At 41.4% G+C, this 20691-nt stretch overlaps 1 protein-coding gene across 17 annotated transcripts in view; it reads right to left on the bottom strand.

Annotated features, from left to right (window-relative positions):
* The window catches only part of LOC109983199 (neurexin-1a), a 338575-nt gene that overhangs the window by 48399 nt on the left and 269485 nt on the right, over positions 1-20691 (bottom strand). For 12 of the 17 annotated variants that reach the window (XM_065959877.1, XM_065959879.1, XM_065959882.1 and 9 more), the window contains 3 exons: positions 12674-12845; positions 4300-4389; positions 2601-2920 (listed from right to left, as the gene is read on the bottom strand). In XM_065959877.1, coding sequence (XP_065815949.1) covers positions 2601-2920; positions 4300-4389; positions 12674-12845 — 582 coding nt within the window. The remainder of the gene's footprint in view (positions 1-2600; positions 2921-4299; positions 4390-12673; positions 12846-20691) is intronic. The other 5 variants (XM_065959887.1, XM_065959888.1, XM_065959889.1 and 2 more) reach the window with 1 other exon arrangement.

The raw sequence follows: 20691 nt of genomic DNA, 5'->3' as shown, positions 1-20691 counted from the left end.
TATTATTTCTAATAAAACAGCTTTGGAGGCGACTCTAAAATAGAAGAAGAAGATTTTAGGCTGTATCAAAGGCATTCCCAATACCACAACTGGTAGTGGCATCAGATCATCTATATCCCTTTCCTCCCAGTATGACCTGATACCTTAGATGTCCTGGTTATAACCTGTACACATAACAAACATTTAAACCAATCGGGACAAGTATCTCAACGATTGAGCTCCACATAAACACTCAAATCAAATCCAATAACTGCTCATGATTGCTACACGGCAAACAGCGATTGATTTACCCATTGGAGCTGCATCTGATTAGCATAAAGTCAGAATGATATCACACCACTGAAGCTGAAAACATGTAAATGAAGAACTATCTCTCTAATACACTTGCCTTTCTAAATGGCCGTGGTCATTTATTTGGCTGTCCATATGTAACGGTGTGAAAAAGACGGGCATCCATCTTATCAAGCCTGTTCCTTTTCTGCCAATCTCTCGGATCCTTGGTGGCAATTTATTACACGGCATGGCGCTGGGATATAATTATAGTCTATTGTCTACTGCATTACATGCTCCTGCAACGGTCCATGAGCCGTGCTGAGTCCGTGAGAAAACCATTCCCCTGGATCAATATTTATGATTGTATTATTTGTCAGCATCTGCAGACCCTTACACAAACTGTTTTGATGGTTGCAGGTCAGAGGAATAAAGAGAGGGAGGGAGGGTACGGGGGAGTAGAGCGAGGTGTTTGCTGCTGCTAGGATGAAAACGAGGTGCAAATTCTTGGTGGTAGTTTGTAATTTTAAACGAAGCTGTAGCTTGAACAGTCTGCTAAATTGAAAGAGAAATACTTTACATTCAGAGTTCAAGTCGATTTAACACTTTTTGTTTTTTTGATGAAGGCGACAAAAGATCATTGTATGAAATTAAATATTAGAAACGGGTTGAAGAACAGCGATTTGCGGTCTGTCTAATCTGGACAATGAAAGTAATCAACACATATCATCCTTTTAAAGGAATGTATTCAATGTAATCTTATTGAAACAGTAACGAGAGAAAGTCAAACAATCTGTCCAAAAAGGAACATTTAAATCAAAGAATTTAAACATCTCCTGTTTTGAAGTTAAACCCGCCCGCGCCCTCCTGGAGATGCTATAATCTTCCTCTTTCCCAGCTGGATTAATCCAAACGAGTGAAATCCAAAAAAAGTGATTCTAAACTAAATTTGTAAAAGCTGATTAATACCTTATTAAAGGGTCGTTTCCGTCTACTCTTAAGCTTATTTTAAAATGCTATGTGGGCCTTCCCTACAACTGACTCACTGAATGATTAAAATATTTTGACTATTTTTGGACTTTTTCTGCCTTTATTTAGAGACAGGACAGTGGATAGAGTCAGAAATCAGAGACATGACATGTGAGTAAGTAACCACAGGTTGGATTCGACCTGGGCCGCCTCCTTGGAGGACTTCAACCTCTGTACATGGTGCGCGCACTAACCACAAGGCTATCACCGCCCCCCAACACTATAACTTTGTATGAGTCCTCAGGCTGTCTTTGAAATCCCCTGCATTGTATCTTTTTATTATATCAGGTCTTATTTAATAGTTTAATATTCGGTATAATCGTCAATATTTAAAGAATTAAGCTCTAAAAAAAGTTGTCACATCCAGCCCGTTCCATGCAGGTATGTATCCCAGCAGGTTTTGTGCAGCGATATGGCCGTTTGCAATCCACAGTGAATGGGGGCGAGTATTTCATGTCTGGTTGAGTGCAATGGGTGATGGCGGCGGCTGCACTTGTGGTCATGACGGCACATGTCTTAGAGTTTTATACTGGTCGCACAGGGCGCAGCTCACTTTATAGATGAAAAAACTGGTTTTAAAATGATGTCCTGTACATCAAAGTTTAAGGTAATTCATTTTATTTTTAGATTATTATGACGAAAATCCTGTGATTAATTAGTGACAGTCAGAATTAAAATGTATGAAAATATTTGTAAATGCCTAAATCACATGTTCTTATAGTGAGACGTTTTGGTTTAAAAATCCCTGTCTCATTGCTGCCCTGCTTCAGTTTTCAGAGGAAAGCTCAGCTGTCGTGTGCATGCATGACGTGATCACCATTTCATGTGATAGGATTTGTGTTGCATTGTTTAGTCACACATGGTGACATTTGAGAAGTAATATGCTCCTGCAGATGCTGCGCACCTCATAGAGGACAGATAAAGATGATGGAGGACCTCTTCGATGGTTATCACTCCAACACACACACACATACATACACACTGCACAGAGCCACATCTGATTACCAAGAGAGAAAACGCTCCACAGTGAGCCTGTCGAGCTGCTCCTATTGGTGGAACAATGTTCTTATTTTCTTCCGTTTTTTTAGGTCAGAAGACTCGAGGAGAAGAAAGACTTGACGCTTAAAAGTGAAGCGTGCGCTCCACTTCATAAGAACATAATGACATAATGCATTCAATTAATCCGGGATGTGCTTAACTGCACGCTGGGAATCGTAAGCACTTTTAAAATGGATCAAATGGAGACAATAATGACACGAGTGAAGGCCTCCGATGACAGACTCATTTAAAGGCGATCTTACCTGCTGAGGCTCTCGCGGTGTCGTCTGTTTGACCCGCCGGCTGGACGCCGTGGTGGTAGTGATCTCCATGATGGATGTGGACGTCTCCGAGCGGTTGGCCGTGGTGCTGGACTGCGGCGTGATAGAGGAGGGCGACTCCCCCACCAGCCGCACGCTGCCCTGGATCCTTATGTTGGGATCTCCCTCGGCGGCCATGTTGAACACCTTCAAGCCATTATAGTAGAGGCCCGAGAGCTGGCCCTGAAACGATCGACTCCGGTCCCGCTCCCAGCCCCCAATCTGTATAGTGGTTTGGCTGTTGAAGATTGTAAGCTGCCGCCCTGTGGGAAAACAACGTTACATATATACAAGAATGTTGAGCTGTGGACTCAGCCACTTCTACAGAAACAGGAAGAAAAAAAAAAAAACAACAACGACAGAAAGACAGATTATTTGCCCAGTGGCTAATGAGACCAATAAATTACGGGTTGTGGAGGCAAACCCGGGTAATTTATTGCACTTATAATGATGAGATGCCTACAAAGAGAAACAAAAGAAACATGTGAAATAATAACACAGGGTTTAAAAAAAAAAAAAAAAAAAATCAAAGCAGCTTTGCTAAAAGGGCAAGCTAATGTAAAAGATTAATTAGTGATGTTATGTGTGAGCAGCAGATTAAAGATAACATACAAAAGGACGATTAGTTTGCAGGAAAATGGCCCGAGGAAAAATATGAGAAGCATTCGTCCAACAAAGCTAAGCATAAAGAGAAGTGTAAGTTATGTACCGGTATGTATGTGTTTGATCTTATCGTGCACAGCAAGCATGGGGATGGTGGGGGGAAACAAACTTCAAAAACCGACTACAGGCTGTGAAATCTGCACTTTTACTTGTGTGCAATCTCACAAGAAGCAGGACACACTTCTGGATATTTTGGATTCTATTCATCCTTTTAGCAAAAGCAACCCGAGGCAAGTCAAAGTTAGGACAGACATGGGGTCGGAGGAGACATGGAAAAAAAAAATAATAATAATAACAACATTTCAGAACAGAACAGAACAGAACAGAACCCAGAACAGAACGCAGAACGGAAATGAAAGAGACGGAAATGATAGGGCTCATTTCACATTTCAAGTGAAAGATATGAATTAGTTATTGAACTATAAAAAACAAAGCATGCACTCAGTTTGTTTTATATTACAGTTCCTTCATCTAAGGCCCTATACATATTTACAATGTCTGTTAAAGGGACTCAAAATTCTGATGCCAATTCTTATTGCACTCTATTTATCACTGCTGGCACTTTTTAAATCACAACCAGTACTGTACTGTACTGAACATGTGTCACAAGTGTCTCAAACAACACTTGGCAAACTAGTCATGACTTTTTAAAAGTATCCTTTAGAAGTTTACAGCAACACAATTTATGAGGATTATTTTTTTTTTAACAATGCTCATGTGACTTCAGTAAGAGGATTTAAATTCATATTTACAGTCCCTTTAACCTTTAGTTGACAATAAACACGTATTAAAACATCTCTCAAAGAAATACATTATTATGAAAAGTAAGACAAACTTAATCGAACTCTTCAAATCATTTGGTTTTTAAAGTTTAACTGAACATTTATTTTTTTTAATGTTTATTATCGACAGAAGAACTTCTACCACTTGGTTACGTTCAAATTATTTTATTTAAAATTTTAATCAGTGATTTTTTTACCTTTGTCGAGTAGCCATTCGTCAACTACTCGACCAAGTCGGTATGGGATTCGCTGTCTAGCAATCGCCAGGCGTTCGTTATCATTGTTGCCTTTAAAGTTTAAAGAGACATTTCATTGGTTACAATCTGTAAGATCAAAGGTTAAATCGTCATACTTAATGCTGGAGCTAAACAACGGCACAAGGTTTTTATATGTTTAAAATGTTTGGTATATTTTAAAAACAATGTTTACTGAAACATTATCTGAACAAACTCCTTTTATTTTATTTTTAGCCAACAAATTAGGCCTATGTTATTGAAAAATAAGTAGCACGCTCATGTTTCATCTACGTTAATAGAGCTACGTTATAAACCAACCCCCAATCCAATATTTAAACAGAAACATTACAAAAATCTGAACCCCACTCTTCCAGCCCATTTGATGGTTTAAAATGATTTTATACTAGTTATATGCATTTATACAGAAAAAAAACATCATTTAAATTAGTTATTAAATCAACCTTTTATGGTTTAAAGGATTTAACTTTAACTTATTAAACATGCCCACCCCATTTATACACAGCCTAATTAACAGGAAAACATCAGCTAAGTGCAAAACAACAGTTAACACAGTGTACATTCAGAGCATCTGGTCGGAGAAAAGTCAGAAAACAATGTCAAAGTAGATACATACACTGTCAGAGATTCAATCACAAGGCTTTGACAAAAGCTTCAGGAGGGTCAAAGTCAGAGCCCTGACCCACTTGGTGCTCATAGGCAAGATTTTAGTGCCCTCCTCCCCAACAAAGAGCAGGTAACAAGCAGCAGGTAGTTATAAAATAACATTAAAGGGGACATATTATGAAAAAATCCTCTTTCAAAGTGTTTTTGAACATTTATTTGGGTAACCTAAGTGTCTACAGATCCACAAAATGTGAAATAAATCCATCCAGTCCTTTGTTTGTGGTCTGCATAAGTCTTACAACACACAGAAAAATGCTCTGTTTCAAATATGCTCTCCTTGTGATGTCACAGTGGGATTCTGGTAAAAAACAAAAAAAAACTCACCTCCCCTGGTATCTCCACCCCCAGCCAAGAACAAAACTTCTGAGCAGGTCCGCCATTTTTTTTTCTCGCTACAGAGGAGTGACGTCTACGGGGAAAACTCAGGGGAGCTCATTGTATTTAAAGAGACACACACACCCCAAAACGGAGCGTTCTGAGAGAGCTGGTTTATACAGGGTCACAAACCTCCTCTGGTGCTTGATTCATTTTATATTTTAACCAAAGCACAGATGTTTCATTTAGACCACAGGGGATTGTTTGAAAAGGTGGAGGAGGGGGATAATATGTCCTCTTCTTTTCTTCTTCACTCATTTCGGGTACCGTGACGACGCCTATGGACGGCCAGCGCCCCTTGGATTTTCCTATACTGCCGATGCCACGCACCTGGCGAGTGGCTGTTTGAATATAACACATAGATGACACTGGAGTGAATGGGGAAGTAGTTTTCCAACAGTATTTAAAGGGAAAGAGCGAGGACAAAGAGGACTAGTATCAGAAAAACTCCACTTCATGATTGGAGGGCTACTTCGGCATTAATGAGGGCAAACTCTGCATCCCCCCCCCCCCCCTTTTTTTGTCAAGGCCAATAACCTCTCCAGAACAAGAGACTTTCAGCAAAGTGCCACTGTCTCTGAGTGCTTTTCCCCTCGGTATTGTCTGCACAGATTGAATTCAGTCAGCTCTATTCTTCCGGCAGATTGACAATGTTTGTCCCATCAACTATATTAATTCACTTTCTGGCAGATAAAAAAGATCCGGTAGCTGGGAGAGTGATTCGGTGAAGAAAAGGGAAGCGATCGCGGAGACATGAAGGAGGGAAGGTAACCTTGTAAGAGATGCACAGTCAGTCCGATGAAAGGTCTTTGAGGTAAGAAGACGCATAAAAAGACGCTTTTTTCAATTGCATCAGCTTGAATTACTGTAGAGGATCAGCGACGGAGAATAAAGGCTTAAAGATCGTCTCGCTGCTCGAGGATTTTGGCTGCGGCTGATTGTGCCAGGTTGGAGAACTAAAGAGGTTTAGAGGAACATTTCTACCTCAACAGTGACGCAGGAAGAAACACAGGTAGACTATATTTCAAATCTAATCCAGATCTCTAATTATTCATTAGGGCGAACCATTTTTGGGAAAAAAAAGTCCAGTCATTCAATGTGATTCTGCACATTCAGAGATGCCTACATGTCATTTTAGCACATAGACTGTATAAAGAATGGACAGCGCAACACCTCGTCTGGAGTGAAGCCAAAAGATTAAAGGCTCCCTCGAGTGGCCGGCTGAAGTACAGGTCAATAAGCCCGCCTCCTCCATGTTAGCAGATGAGACATGTTGCAAACTATGAAATCAAAATACACGTCAAAGAAATGTTTCTCAAACTTGGTTAATGTTAGCTGTTAGCATGCTAATTTGTGTTCAAGTCATCTTTCCCCTGTGAAGCACACACATTGAATGAAGTGAACACCATCTCAGCTCTGTTACGGCCCGGGCACGCGTCTGGTGGAATTTGGCCGTCAGATGTGTCAGTGATATTCTGAAGACGGACAGAAAGCATCGATTTTTTGTTTTCATCGATTATTTCAAAAAGAATTCATTTAGAAATAAGAATTAATTTATCCCTTATGAAAGAACAGTCCTGTCATAAACTAAGAATGACTGAACAATGGATTGAATTAATGCAGCAGCTCAAAAAATCAGTGCGCTTCCTCCAGGTAGGTGGATGCCGAGCACACCAGCCTCCAGTTGCTTTTGGCTTATGTAACGTCTGCCACACTGCCTGGTGTCGAACACGCGCCGAATTTCCCTTATGCAAGGCCCCTGGAGCTCTGCACCACCTGATTCTTCTTCTGAGCATGATGCAAGAATGAGACACAAACAAATGAATAGACAAATAACACACACACTGACTGACACACACACTCAAACCCACACATTTCAGTTCTTCCTTATATTTTCAGCATGTTAAATTAATGAATAATCCATTAATTGCTGCATTCAGGGGAGCGGTCCTGGGCTTTGTTCGGTCCTGTCACCTCCGTTTGTCAGTCACGGGGTGTAAGTTATGTCACCTCTGCGTTTCCTGCCGCCATGACACCTCATCTGAGGGGAGGTCAGCTTCAAACGGGGCTCAGGAGAACAGTTAGCCTACAGCTGTTTAGAGGACGAGGAGGACACGGGAGGTTAGGCTGAAGAAGAGCAGCAGTCATTACAATGACAACTCCCCGAGTCATTTCTTACATCGATATAAGAAATATAATATCAAAATGTCATTTTGGAGATATGTGTATATATATATATATATATATTTACATTTTGCACCAGATTATCAGATTATTAGCAACATAAAGGTGATAATCTCTGTTGAAAGGGACCTTCTTTGACGTTTTGAATGTGGCCTCAGCATCATGTTGTTGGATCTCTTCATGGCTTGAACAAATATTGTGTTTAATTCACACTTAAAGACAAAAGGTCAAACACAAATTTATAAAAATGTGTGTCAAGGCTGATGATCAGCGGTCACATTCCTATGTGGGGAGGCTGTGGTTCAGTTTACAGAGATAGACATCTCTCAACCAGAAGGTCGGGGGCTCAACCTCCAGCTCCTACAGCCACATGTCGGCTGTGTCCTTAGGCAAGACACTTAACCCCAAGTTGCTCTGAATGCTCTGGATTAGTTATTACTGATGGACACTTTACATAGCAGCCTCTGCCATCAGTGTGTGAATGTGTAGGTGATGCTTTGAGTGCTTTGAGTAGTCAGAAAACTAGAAAAGAAATATACAAGCTCAAGTCTATGCACGTTAATTAAACTACCAGCATTCAGTATCAAAAAGAAATGAAATAAATGAAAGGTCTATTCTTATTTTCTTTTTTAATGACAGCCTTCGTTTTCGTTATGTCATAACAAAAACAAAAGCAGTTGAATACCGCTGGAAGTAAAAGTAGACACAGGCAGGAAGGCACATACACACTCTCATGCTCACACACACCTTGCCACTGTGCCAAAATCCTCTACATTTGTGCAAAAACACGTTCCATTTTCAAAGACAGTTACACTATCTGTTTGTCTGTGCCCCCCTGGTGGGACGCTGAGTCTATCTTTATACCGAGGTTAATTAAGTGTGGATATAATCAAGGTCTGATCGTGTATTGATCCCCACTGTGGGACTCCCGAGTGTTAAACAATGCTGTCCCCTGGGCTTTTGATGCAGCAGCAGGACCCATTCATCGAGCCTGCAGAGCCGAGCCAGTGACTGCTGCTGAGCGGTGATTTGGTTTGGTTTGCGGGACAGCCCTGCTTATCTCCTCCGCCAGACAGCCGCAATTCAGCCGAGCCGTCCCAACTGACCCGCTCTGCCCTCGCTCACTTGTTTCCTTTTTTTTGTTAATAAAGTGGTCCGATAAGGTGGGAGCTTTATCTCATTACAAGCCCTGAGACACTCGGCACATTAGACGAACAAATATGCAAATGCTTCCTCTGTTCATGCAGCCGGGGGGGAATTAAAAAAGGAGGCAACCTGCACAAATCTCACTATTATTTTCATTATTCTGCTCCCTTTTATTTTTTTGTTCAACTCTGGCTGTGCAGGCCATTGCACCATTTTTTAAGCATGCTCAGTGATGACTGCTTGCACAATAGGCTGAATGGGATCATGGATAGAACAGAGAGCAGATACAGGATGGAGCTTTGACGGATAAAGCATAAACCCTCTTCCCCTTGTATCCCACAAATCAGACTCCGCACAGCAAGGTGAGGAAAACAGGACGGGGTGAGATCGACTGAGGGGGCAGGGGTGGACAGGAGGGGGGTAGGAAGGACAAGAATAGAGGAAACTGTGAGCAGAGGGGAGTGCAGGAGGAGACAGAGAGCTTTGTAAGTGCACCACGCTCTGATAACAGCTGAAGAATAAGGCCAGGGACTTTCTCCATTATCTTTGCGAGCTGCGAGTGTTCATTGGGTGCTCGTATAGGATACTGCACTGTACCCTGAGGGCCCGGTAGCACCATTGTGATGGTATTACTTCCATGGCCAAGACTTGGGAGAAGGCACTGAATTTTTCTTTTTCTTGCTGCCGAGGCTTTTGTGTGCATCTCAGAAAGAAAGCGAGAATAGAGGATGACAAATAGAAGCTAGTTATGTGTCTGCATGTGCGTTTTGCTTTTTTTTAAGATTCTAATAATTGTGCTAAAGACTTTTAATGGCTCACAAGTATGCAGTGCGAGACTTTTAATGAGATTACCAGGGCAGCAATATCGGCCCTGGTGAAGCAATTATTTCCTTGCTTTGAGAACGATCGCACCCCTCCCTCCCATATAATCTCCTGCTCTCTGTCTTTCTCACTCGGCAGCCATCATTTTTTATCTTTGCTGTCTGCTCTTATTATAATCACTGTTGATCTGTGAGTGGCCTACAAGCGGCTGAGGGCTGCTATTACGAGTGCGTTAGAGGCATACATGGATACTAATCAAACTACAGGCTAGCTGAGAGAATGATGGCTTTTTGTGCTGGGGGGTGAGGGGAGGAGCCGTGCAGTAATTGTGATTGGATGTAATTAGTCTGTAATGGCTCTAATAAGGTAGCTGGACTTGGCTTTGTCACTGACGTTTGATTGGTGGGGAGGAGGTCGGTCACTTTTCCCCGCAGCATCTGTTACTCAGCATTTATGATGAGAGGAAGACATTCAGTCTAGATTTTAAAAGTGCAATATAACAAAAATAATAAGTATAGATCAGAGATTTTTCTTTCCTATATATCAACACTTGATTCATAAAAAATATTTTTAGCCATACTCTGCAGTAGAGATGAAACTAACCATGATTATTGGTTTATGTGCTAATTATCTTCAAGAATAATGATTGATATTTTAATATCTCATCAGGCCCAAGGTATCTTCATTGGAGGGACAGGACAGTGGGCATAGCCAGAATCCAGGGTGAGAAAGAGTGGGGAATGACATTCAGGAAAGGAGCCACAGGTTGGCCCCGAACCTGGGCTACCCACCCAGAGGACCACAACCTCCTCACACGGGGCACCAACCACCGCGCCATCAGCACCCCAAAATACATGATATCATGGATGTGATCACAAACTATCAAAGCTTTAAAAAGCTAACATATCTTCAGTGATATTTTTAACTCAAAGCTGCCGTGGTGAAAGAAAAAGAGCGCAGCGGTGGTCTGTTGAAATTCAACGGGTCAGTTCAACTGGATAATGAGCCATAATCTAGGTTGATTATTCTAAAATGAGTCTGTACCCTATTTTTGGAGATGATTTAGACTAGGGGTGTGAATGTCCCGATTGTGTGAATGTCTCCTCTCATAATTTCTCTTGGATTGTCAATATGAAGGTATTGTTATAGCCACTCGCTCTAAATCTTACAGTTCTGGATTGCCTCCGTTCTAAAATGGATTTCGAACTCAGTGAAATGTGCAGTTTAGATGTTGTGCTGGAGTTTGATTGCAATATTTGGAAAACCCAAAAATAAAAAACACCTAGGAGTTGTATTTTTGTTGCTATGGTATCGAAATAGGTACCAGTAATGTTAAGATTTTTTTCTACTTTTGTATCGGAATTTAAATTCTGGTGTCGTGACAACCTAACCTGAGGTGATCAAATCAAAATCGTTTTTTTATTTTCTGTCATAAATGACAAGATAACCGTCAGAGCTGAACGTTTAATAAGCTTGAAACAGCCTTTTTATCTCTTTGTGCTTGAAAAATCACTGAAATAATTCATCGATTATCAACATGTGGACGATAAATTTTTATCAATCTTACACTTATCAATCAATCAATCTTGCATCTTTGTGTATGAAAATAATATGACTCCACCAACTTGATCCATGTCATGAGCAGCACAGCTGTATGTATCAGAAGCATTTGGGGAGAGGGAGGGGGGTTTGTTATTTGGAGATTGAGATCGTAACATCCAGGCATTTAACCCTGCTGTGCATTCTGCCATGTCCACAGCATGTCAAAAGCCATTAGCTTCCTCCATATCACCTGAGGCAAGAGGCGACGGTGGAGTCTCAGTCATAAAACCCTCTTTCATTTGGATGAATGCACCGGACAGAGCTAAAAAAGGTCACCAGACATTATGCAAAAGGGAAGAGACAGGTGGAATTTGTCTCCTGTTTGTCCTGTCTGGTTGTTATGCAAGCTCTCAATCTGTGAACACATGTTTCTAAATTCTGATATGAGGCCGCAGTAACGTAGACTTGTTCCTGCAGCAATTTAGCAGTTTTGAAGATTTAAGTGCATAATTTGAGTTGTTTAATAGGCCCACGCCTTTAACCCTCTGTCGCTTTTGTCAAAGCCTTGAAGCAGTTAAAAAGTGAACAATTTCAACAACACAAGCAGTGACATTTAAATTCATTTTGAAAGCCATCAAACTGCTAACATCTTGACATTCTACAGAAATATACCAGTGTTGCTGAGTTTTTCCCCTCAGTTACCACTTCACTGTACAAGCGAGAGCCAGCACGAGTATTGCAGTCACATAAAGTGGAACGTAGAGTTGTTTTTCAATTCCTTAACATTCATTACACGAGGTAGTAATTAGCTAATTCATTCTCTACTGTCGTGTAAGCCTTGTTTATGAATAGTGCTACACGAATAACAATGATTATTATTGGTTGTAGCACTAATGACAAAGAAAATGAAAAGCACGATGAGTAATCGTGGCCGTTTGCTGTGAAAGTGATTAATATGAGAGTGCATCGTCATGCTTTAACCAGATGCTGATCATCTGGTGTTTAATTCTGGGTAAACAACAGATTCATTCAGGTGCTCGTTTCATTTGACTCTGTCATTGCAGGTTGGTCTGCGCTGTCACTTTAATTCAATCAATCTACTGTATTGGCAGATGAATAAATATTGAACTGGCACACAATTACATGGCACAATAAAAGTGGTAATTTGTCTGTAAATAGCGTATTGATTTGACTTACATTGAACACACTGTGGGTGGATTATCAATGTATGGGGGGGGTAATGCAGGTGGGCGTTGCCCTTTCTTACAGTTTATATTTTAGACTATGGAGGCTTTAAAGTGCAGCCTGTTTGCATAGACTGGAGTTCTTTAACGGCATTGATTAATGTAGAGCGATAAACATCAGAGAGGATGGGGGAAAAAAACTCCACAACACTGGTAATAATCTTAACAGCTGCTGGAAACAGAAACATAAAAAAAGCAATTAAAGCACATGCCAAGTCAACACAAAAACATCCTGACAGATAAGGCTTTAATAGTGGGCTTGATAATCTCGAGGTCATTTGATCGCTTTTGTAAAGCAGCAGCAGATGTAATTAAAGAGTGCAGAGTGGGTGACTCACCTGTGGGGTAGCGCTCAATGACTGGCAGGTCATCCACCTGCAGAGTGGCATTACCCCCACTCCTCGTAAACTTCACTATATGGTACTTTCCGTCATTTACAAACTTTGACGTCTCCTCAATATTAATGTCGTCTGTTCCCACGTTAAAAACCACGGCGATGTTTCCTTTTTCCTGAAAAGACAAGAGCACAGAAAAAGAAACGGTTTTAATGACATTTAAAAAATACTGTTTGTGGGTCAGACTTCAATTCTTGTGTAGTTTGATTTGTATCCCCCGGTTACTGCCGCAACCTTCCCAGTGTTACGGTCTAAGTGAGTGACAAACCCCCTGCACACGAGATGATGATTTTTCTTTGATATTTATGGTCTTGGTCTAAGTCTTGACTTGGTCTTGATCCCTAAATGTCTTGGTTTTGGTCTTGTCTCGTTCTTGGAGCATTTGTCTTGGGTATGTCATGGTCTTGGTTACTGTGGTCTTGACTTCAACATTAATACTGGGCATAATGGTTCTTATAAAAGATAAAAAGTTCAATTATTTTCCTGCACTCCCTGAACGGTTCAGCATGCATGCAATCTTTACGTTCATTGTTCATCATATGCTGAACAGATTGTTCTGGGACACATGTTGTTCACTTCTAGAATTCAGTTATTTCTCTTTTAATGGTGACTGTAAGAAGACATGTTGATCTAGAGAAAGAATAAAGGCCAGTGGGAACTCTTCACAATAGAACTGCAGAAAATATTTAATGAAATAAGCCAATTTCAATTAGACAAAGTCAGTTTGAAAGCTCAGTTTGCATACAACATTTACTGTGCATTAGACTGAGTGCTCTCTCTGCTGGGCTCCAGCTTCTTAATGGAAGGAGCCGTACTGTACCGTCCTTTTGTTTCAGCCCAGAGTCTGTTTTAAACTTGTTATTACATCACAATGAGAGGCAAGAGGGTTAGAGGTGACATTGAATAGATCTGAGCAAACAGTAATAAGCATTTGGTTTAATAAAATTAATATTACAATTTAAATATGATTTCTAGCCACAATGCTTTTTCTTTTTGCTCTAGAATCACAACATTACTGTAAACCAAGAGGGATTTGTCAGTGTGAGGCTTTTCCTTTGTGCTGTTCCCGTGGGGTTTACATCTGTCACCCCCCAGAGTCACTTATATGACAACATAAGCTCTCCTTAAAGGATCCTCTTTATCACATGCACATCTGTTTTTTGCAGTGTACAGGCTGAACAGACATTTCCTGGTGTTTATGTATTAAACTGCAGGACCTACTGTGTTGACCATAACTCAGAATACCTGAATGGATTATAGCCTCGGATTGGCAGCCGCATGTAACATCGATGATATATTTGAACACTGCAGGTTCTGTGTTCTTCTGAAAAACGTCATTAAAAAAAACCCCTGTAATAGGCGTCTTGTTGTTTATAGTTTTAATAACATCACTTGAATAAATTATATAGTCAGTAGGTAAGAGTTTCCCCTCGAGCTTCAGAGTGCTGTGTGCCTGTCCCTCTGTGCGACGCTGCTACCTGCTTCTTTAAAGTGCTATAAAATGTTTTTCACCTACTACACACACACAAACACACATGCGCATGCACACACACAATCCTAAGTATTTCCCCTTCAAAATACTGGAGACACACTCTCGCCATCACCACAAAAACTCTGAAGTAGCTTGAGATCTTGCTGTGAGGATATCATTGAATCTGAACAGTTTCCATGAGACTGAATCATTAAACTGCAGTCAACATTAAAATCATTGCACACACAGAGAGAGAGAGAGAGAGAGAGAGAGAGAGAGAGAGTAAAAAAATACAAGTAGTGAAACATAAGGAGGATGTCTCAAAGACAGCTTGAACTGAGCTTAGCCTCCATCTCGTCACATCCACACATGATTGTGATCTACTCTAATAAGCTCTTATTACTCGACATGATCGAAGTCCCTCAATCCTCCTGCTTAATCCAGCTCGGATGAGAGTGTGTGTCTGTGTGTGTGTGTGTGTGTGTTGATGCAGCCTCTCTGCTTATGGGCTGCAGTGAAAGGAGCATCTGGTTGGGGGCTCAACCTGCTGTAGCAGCGCCGCACTCTGCATGTCATTATCCAGTCAGCACAGCCAATACTACACTACATCTCTCTCTCTTTGACTCCCCTACATGCACAAATTGACTCTTTTTAAGGCCACCACTACTACTACACACACACACACACACACACACACACACACACACACACACAGCTTGGTCCCCTTAAAGTGCAGAATGAGTCGCGCATGGTCTCAAGAGCCAGAAGCTAAAGTGCAATTAAACCCATTTGTAATGTGTCACACCAAGTTACCAAAAACTAGGACAATTGTAAGCTTTGTAATGTAATTTCAACAGATTATATAATCTGATGCATTAAACCACAGTACCAACACAATTAACTGACCCTCTCGCGGGCTTAAACACCAATCAACAGAAACTGGAAAGCAGATGCTACAGTGGCTACAGTGCAGTCAAGTTTTTAGAGCTGAACGGGCGGGGGGATGATCTGTAGAGGCTGCTGCTGTTGTAGTAAAAGCCTTGTGCAAGTTGTAGTCTGTCATTTTAAGAGATTTGCCCCCTCTTGAAAAATCTCTTCAGTGAGAGCCACCGAGACAGCAGCTCCGCAGCAGGACTAAACTGCACAGTGAGAGACAGCAGATAGGACGAGCATCTGCCATCATCAAGACCTCACAGCCAGGCAGATTCTCACCCCAATTCTCTATCTTTCAAGAGCTCCAATTTACAGTGAAATGTAACTCAAGAGTGTAGCATCTGTGAGTCCAAATGGGAACTTTCTTTCAAGGACTAGCACACACCAAACACATTAATTGAGAACTTTTTTAGTACTCTCAGAAAAAAAAAAAGGAGAGAGAGATAGACAAAAAAAGATGTTATAGTGGAGGGACCAACCCAATTAAAAATCCTGCTTTTAATAGCCTCCTTCAATTGACTTTTAATGTTCCCCATGGTCTCGTTAATAAATTTACTGCGTTTAGTCACAAACTGCCAACTCGAATTTCCATAGCATAAAAAGAAAAGGCCCGCCTCACACGTCCTGAAAGAGATGGAAGACGTAGATGAAAGTGGCCGAGTGACAAAGAACAAGAAACTCCCAAACCGTTAGATTGAGGGAGTCAGATATGAGATGAAAGATAAGAATCTAAATCTGCAGGAAAAGTCACATCTCTGACATGCTCATGCTTCTCCCATATTAACGTGATTAACTTAGACTGGTGTTGCCTCTGCCTTCCGATACAAGGCTGGGATTTGCTTTGAACGCCCATGCTTACTTCACTAAATAATTATCAAACACATTTCAGCATTTCCTGAAATTTGGATCCACTTAGACAAGTAATTCTCGGTTAGATTACCACGGAGAGGAGCCTAATCCTGGAGCTCTAATAGGGTGCAGGCTTATGTCACAGAGTGATTGATAGCTGCTTACATAAACCCAGCCCATTACACCCTGTACAATTTTAGGGCTGCTCACTTGGTAAGTGCTGCTCCCCACAGGCCCCCCCCCCCCCCCCCCGGGAACATACTGTATGGTGCACACACACACACACCACACCGAAGAACTCAGCCCTGCCTGACACTCTGCACGCCGCCTTGATTAATTGCTCATCAAGCTGCAATAGAGTTTAATTAACTGATGAAGTTGATCCACCATTCTCCTCTAATCTGCTCTTCTTTTTTTTCCATGCTTCTCATCCCTGCAGCTGGAGGGTGGAGTAGCTGCAGCAATACTCGGGGTGTCACTTTCTCGTTAAAACTCTCCATCTGCGCTCATTATACAGCCATAGAGATTCTTCTTCTACAAGCTATAAAGCAGCAGAACAGTCTCTGCAGACCAAGTGGTTTTTTTTCCCCCCTGTAATAATCAGAGTCACATCTTGTATTTCTTCCAGTTATGTCAACAAAAACATGCCAGAGCAATTTTTTTCTCCCTCAAATGAAGGCCTTACATATAGACTTATACAAAAGTAATGCTGCTCAATCATCACGTAATGGGGCTCCATTCATGTGCGGTGGTGACCTGTCCTCTGATTGTATTTTACTGTTTTGGTTGTTGTTGTTGTTGTTGTTGTTGAGGTACTTACTGTTAGTACTTACTAACTTACTGCTTGTTAGCAAACACTGCCGTTAGCTAGCCCACTACATGTCACAATAATGTTTGTTTTTTTACACCAGCATGAGAGCATATACTGCATCCAGCGTCTTTTTCAGAGTGCTCTGACTTTTTTGGCTGTTCTCCTGACAACCAATCACTAGTTGTGGCAAGCCTTGTCACCATGGTGACCAATATTATTGAGTAGACTCTTCAGGTCATCATAATAGTGATAGAAAAGCTCCGAGACCAGGATGTAAATTATGTTGATTTACGCTGGTGTAATTCTGGTTAATGCTTGGCTGGTCTGTTGGCGGTGACCCAACAAATTGTGCTAGTAGACCATTCTTCCTTTGCCAGTGATGTCACAATGTTGGCACTGGATTTTAGTTGAAGTGGTCTGATAAAGATCTTAAATTTGACCTCAGGAATCTTGGGGTACCCTGGTTTTTATACTTAAAAATGTATTATCTGTTGTGCCTAATCTACTGGAGGGTGAAATAAACCAAACACAAACCAGAAAACCACCAAGTAAAAATGATCCCTGAGTTTTGATGTTGGTCCTCTGCTGCCAGTTTTCCCCCAGCCCACGTGAAGACGACATAAAAAAAAAAAACAGAAGATGGAAGTGAGAATTGATATTTGAGATGGTGTCGTGCCTCCTCTCCGATCTCTGCAGAAATGAGCCGCGGTGTAGGCTGTCCTAATCTCTTGCTTGTTTATGAGTCATTCATGTTGACAACCATTGTGCACACGTCACACTCAATATCTCACCAGTTTCAACACGGCAGGACGGCAACACATCTCCCTCCAGTGCTCACATCTGCCAGGAGTATGCTTGGCAGGTGGGAGAGCACCTCTGTGATCACTACAGTGTTATATATGTGTGTTACATGTATGTGTGTGTGTTGAGGGGATATTATGCTCCGACTGTAGAAGCTAAATGTCTTAATGCAGCCGGGGCGAGCAGACTGTACTGTTCACCTTATCTTTTAATTACCTCTGACAGTCCTCTGCTCTCTCTTTTTTTTTCCGTTAATGAAATTACAGACATAATGGAATACTTAGAGATGTAAAATAGTTTAACTTCCTTGCAGTATATGGGGTCCATATACCGTGCATCATTCTGTTATTCATCTATGCACCCGCAATTATGGTTAAGCAAACATCAGTCCATGCAATCACACGGACGTAATTTTTAGAGTGCAGTAAATTCATAACAAACCTGCAGGCGGTATGAAAGCATCACTACCGTGGTGCAGAAAATGAAATTTCAGCCTCATAGAAACCCCATATGATACATTAACTCCCTAATATCCCAAACAATCTAATGATGTTGTGGACTGTGACAGTATATTGTCTCTGTAGGTTTAAAACCAGTGGGCCCTGTGTATACCCAATATCATTTTTAAACTTTGTTCTATAGTAGTCAAAACATACATAAGAGCTCAAACTTCATGCATTGGACATAAAAAGAAAGTTTGTCATGATGTGTGGGGAGCACCCGCTCTAACTAATGCACACATTTTCACTACCTTTACCGTGCATTCAAGAACATTACCAAATGTCATCTTCAACAATCGTACACTGTGAAAACACAAAACCAAATCCTCTGATTTTTCTGCAAAAAAGAAAAAAACAGCTCAAATAAAGGCTACAAGATCTTTCCATGGCCGCTTTTCATTAAAACATCTAAATTCATTTTGAAAAACTGCAACAGACAGAATGTTTATCGTTGCCATGGAAACACCAGATGTTACGTCAAAGATTGCTACAAGAGGAAGCGGGAGCTGCTACTGAAAGCTGCCGTACTGTTGCTGTATGTGCTGCTGTGATAACAACGTCATGTAAATTATACTCGGATACATGGTCAGTAAACATATTCTCTTCGTCAGGTTCATCTTTACTACGTCAACGCAGAGTTCGTTTTCACCGGGAGGGAGGGGAGTAGCAGACTCCCAAGAATCCGCGATTGATTGAGAGCCCCCTGGTTGTGGAATATGCACATTGTATCTTTAAGATCGATCGTTAAAGCTCCAGTGAAGTCTCCCACAAATTTCAGAAGGTTAACAACTCATTCATACGTTCTCCATGTACTCCAGCGTGGACACAGAGTGCTTCTCCATACGGTTTCTTATCACTGTCTTGACTTGTAGATACTAATCTTCTGATGAACATATGACTAACACACTGTCAAATCTTGGCACACATAATGTATGAAGATCTCGGCACGGCACGACGGCATTCAACATAGTTCTCAGCTTTTTACTCTTTTTGATGCGCCGAGGAGCAAAGCAGCCTCAAAAAGAGTCGCCATGACATCACTGGGATGCAAATAGAATTGATTTTGCAAATGCATAGAACATGCTGTACCACCCAACATTCTGTATTAAACTGGCTTCATCATCCATTGAATCATTTGCAAAAGGTTGCCAAGATATTTGACCTCTCTGCTTAAGCAGTACTCAGGGTGTTAATTTCCTCTTCCTCTTCAGAGTGAATCATCTTTGCAGTACTCCGCTCTCTGGTCCAGTGTCAGACTCAGAACCAAACTGGAGACATAACATTACTAAGGCGCGAAAATGATGCACCAATTACCTGCATATATATGTGTAATTAATGGGTATACAAGATTACTGAGTACAAGACGAAGCGTTAATGTACAAGGAACGCCTGCATGTGTTGCTGTCAACTTGTGCAAAATACAGAAAATATACCATCCTGTGTAGCACCACAAGAGATGAGAAGAGTAGGAGCCCTGTTTAACCTGCATTCAAATACATAGTCGATATTTACAGCTGGTACTCCCACTGAAAACATGGAGGTGGTAGAAAATACTGGAGCTTTTGCTTCCTGTCTTATAAGCAACTGTGAGGTAATTCACTAAAAATATCAGATAAAGCTGTTAAAAAAAACAATGTCTGGAGATTCTGAGCTACACGTTAGTCAACCTTTAAAAAGACGCCCTAAAGAATGGAACAAAGTTGTCCTCCAAAGACCCCCCCCCCCCCCCTCCCCTCCACCTTCCCATCCCGTACACCCCGGAGCTTTTCCACTGTGTTGAGGTATAAGTGTGTTTGCTGGGAGCTCGGCTTATTTCGAAAATCAAGTCCGCAGGCTAAAGTGCCTAATTATCTGTGAAGTTGGCTTGAAATTGTTTCCATTGCTAGGAGACTCTATCAAGTGGCTTTCTCTAGGAGAGCTTCATCAAATACCTCGAGTTAATAAATCATCAAGCCAGCCGCGGCAGCTGTTTGAAGGAGGGCGCAAAGAGAATAACTAGCAGACATACGGCTATTGTGTCATTTGGGATGTAATATGAAAACGTTAATTTATGCTTGGATGTTAGACAGAGGCACCTTCTTCTTGAGATGTAACACATGCGCTAAGTGCTTTTTTCCACTGGAGGAATTATACTGCAATAAAACCCTGATTCTCCGCTCATTAGAGGCTGAAGAGCGCCGCAGTTCAGAAGTTTACATCCAGCTGGAAGTGACAGCAGCGTCTGTAATGGGAGCTGGCCAGTGGCACTTTTTAAAAAGGCACAGCTTGTCTCCTCCTGAAATGACATTTTCTGTCTGACTCTACTCCGTCTTATGCGCCGTCTTTGGCCCGGCCTGTGACACTTTCCATCAAGGGAGGTCAACAGATATCTGAAATGTTGTTCTCGCTCTCTCTCAAAGAAATCAATTCAGGTTTCAGGTGATTCTCCTGTCTGTCCACTTGTGACAGCTGGAAGCGCAGTCGAGGTGAGTCGACCTTCATTTCTGTCCTCCCCCCCTCCCCCCCCCCCCGAGCATTGTCATCGTCTAGCTCTCCTCAAATGTATGATTCACTTCTCACAGCTTTCTCGCCGAATAAGATGAAATAAAATAACATG

Source organism: Labrus bergylta, chromosome 10 (genome assembly GCF_963930695.1).
Source record: "Labrus bergylta chromosome 10, fLabBer1.1, whole genome shotgun sequence".
Classification (NCBI taxonomy): Eukaryota; Metazoa; Chordata; class Actinopteri; order Labriformes; family Labridae; genus Labrus; species Labrus bergylta.
This window is presented reverse-complemented; position numbering and strand designations above follow the sequence as displayed.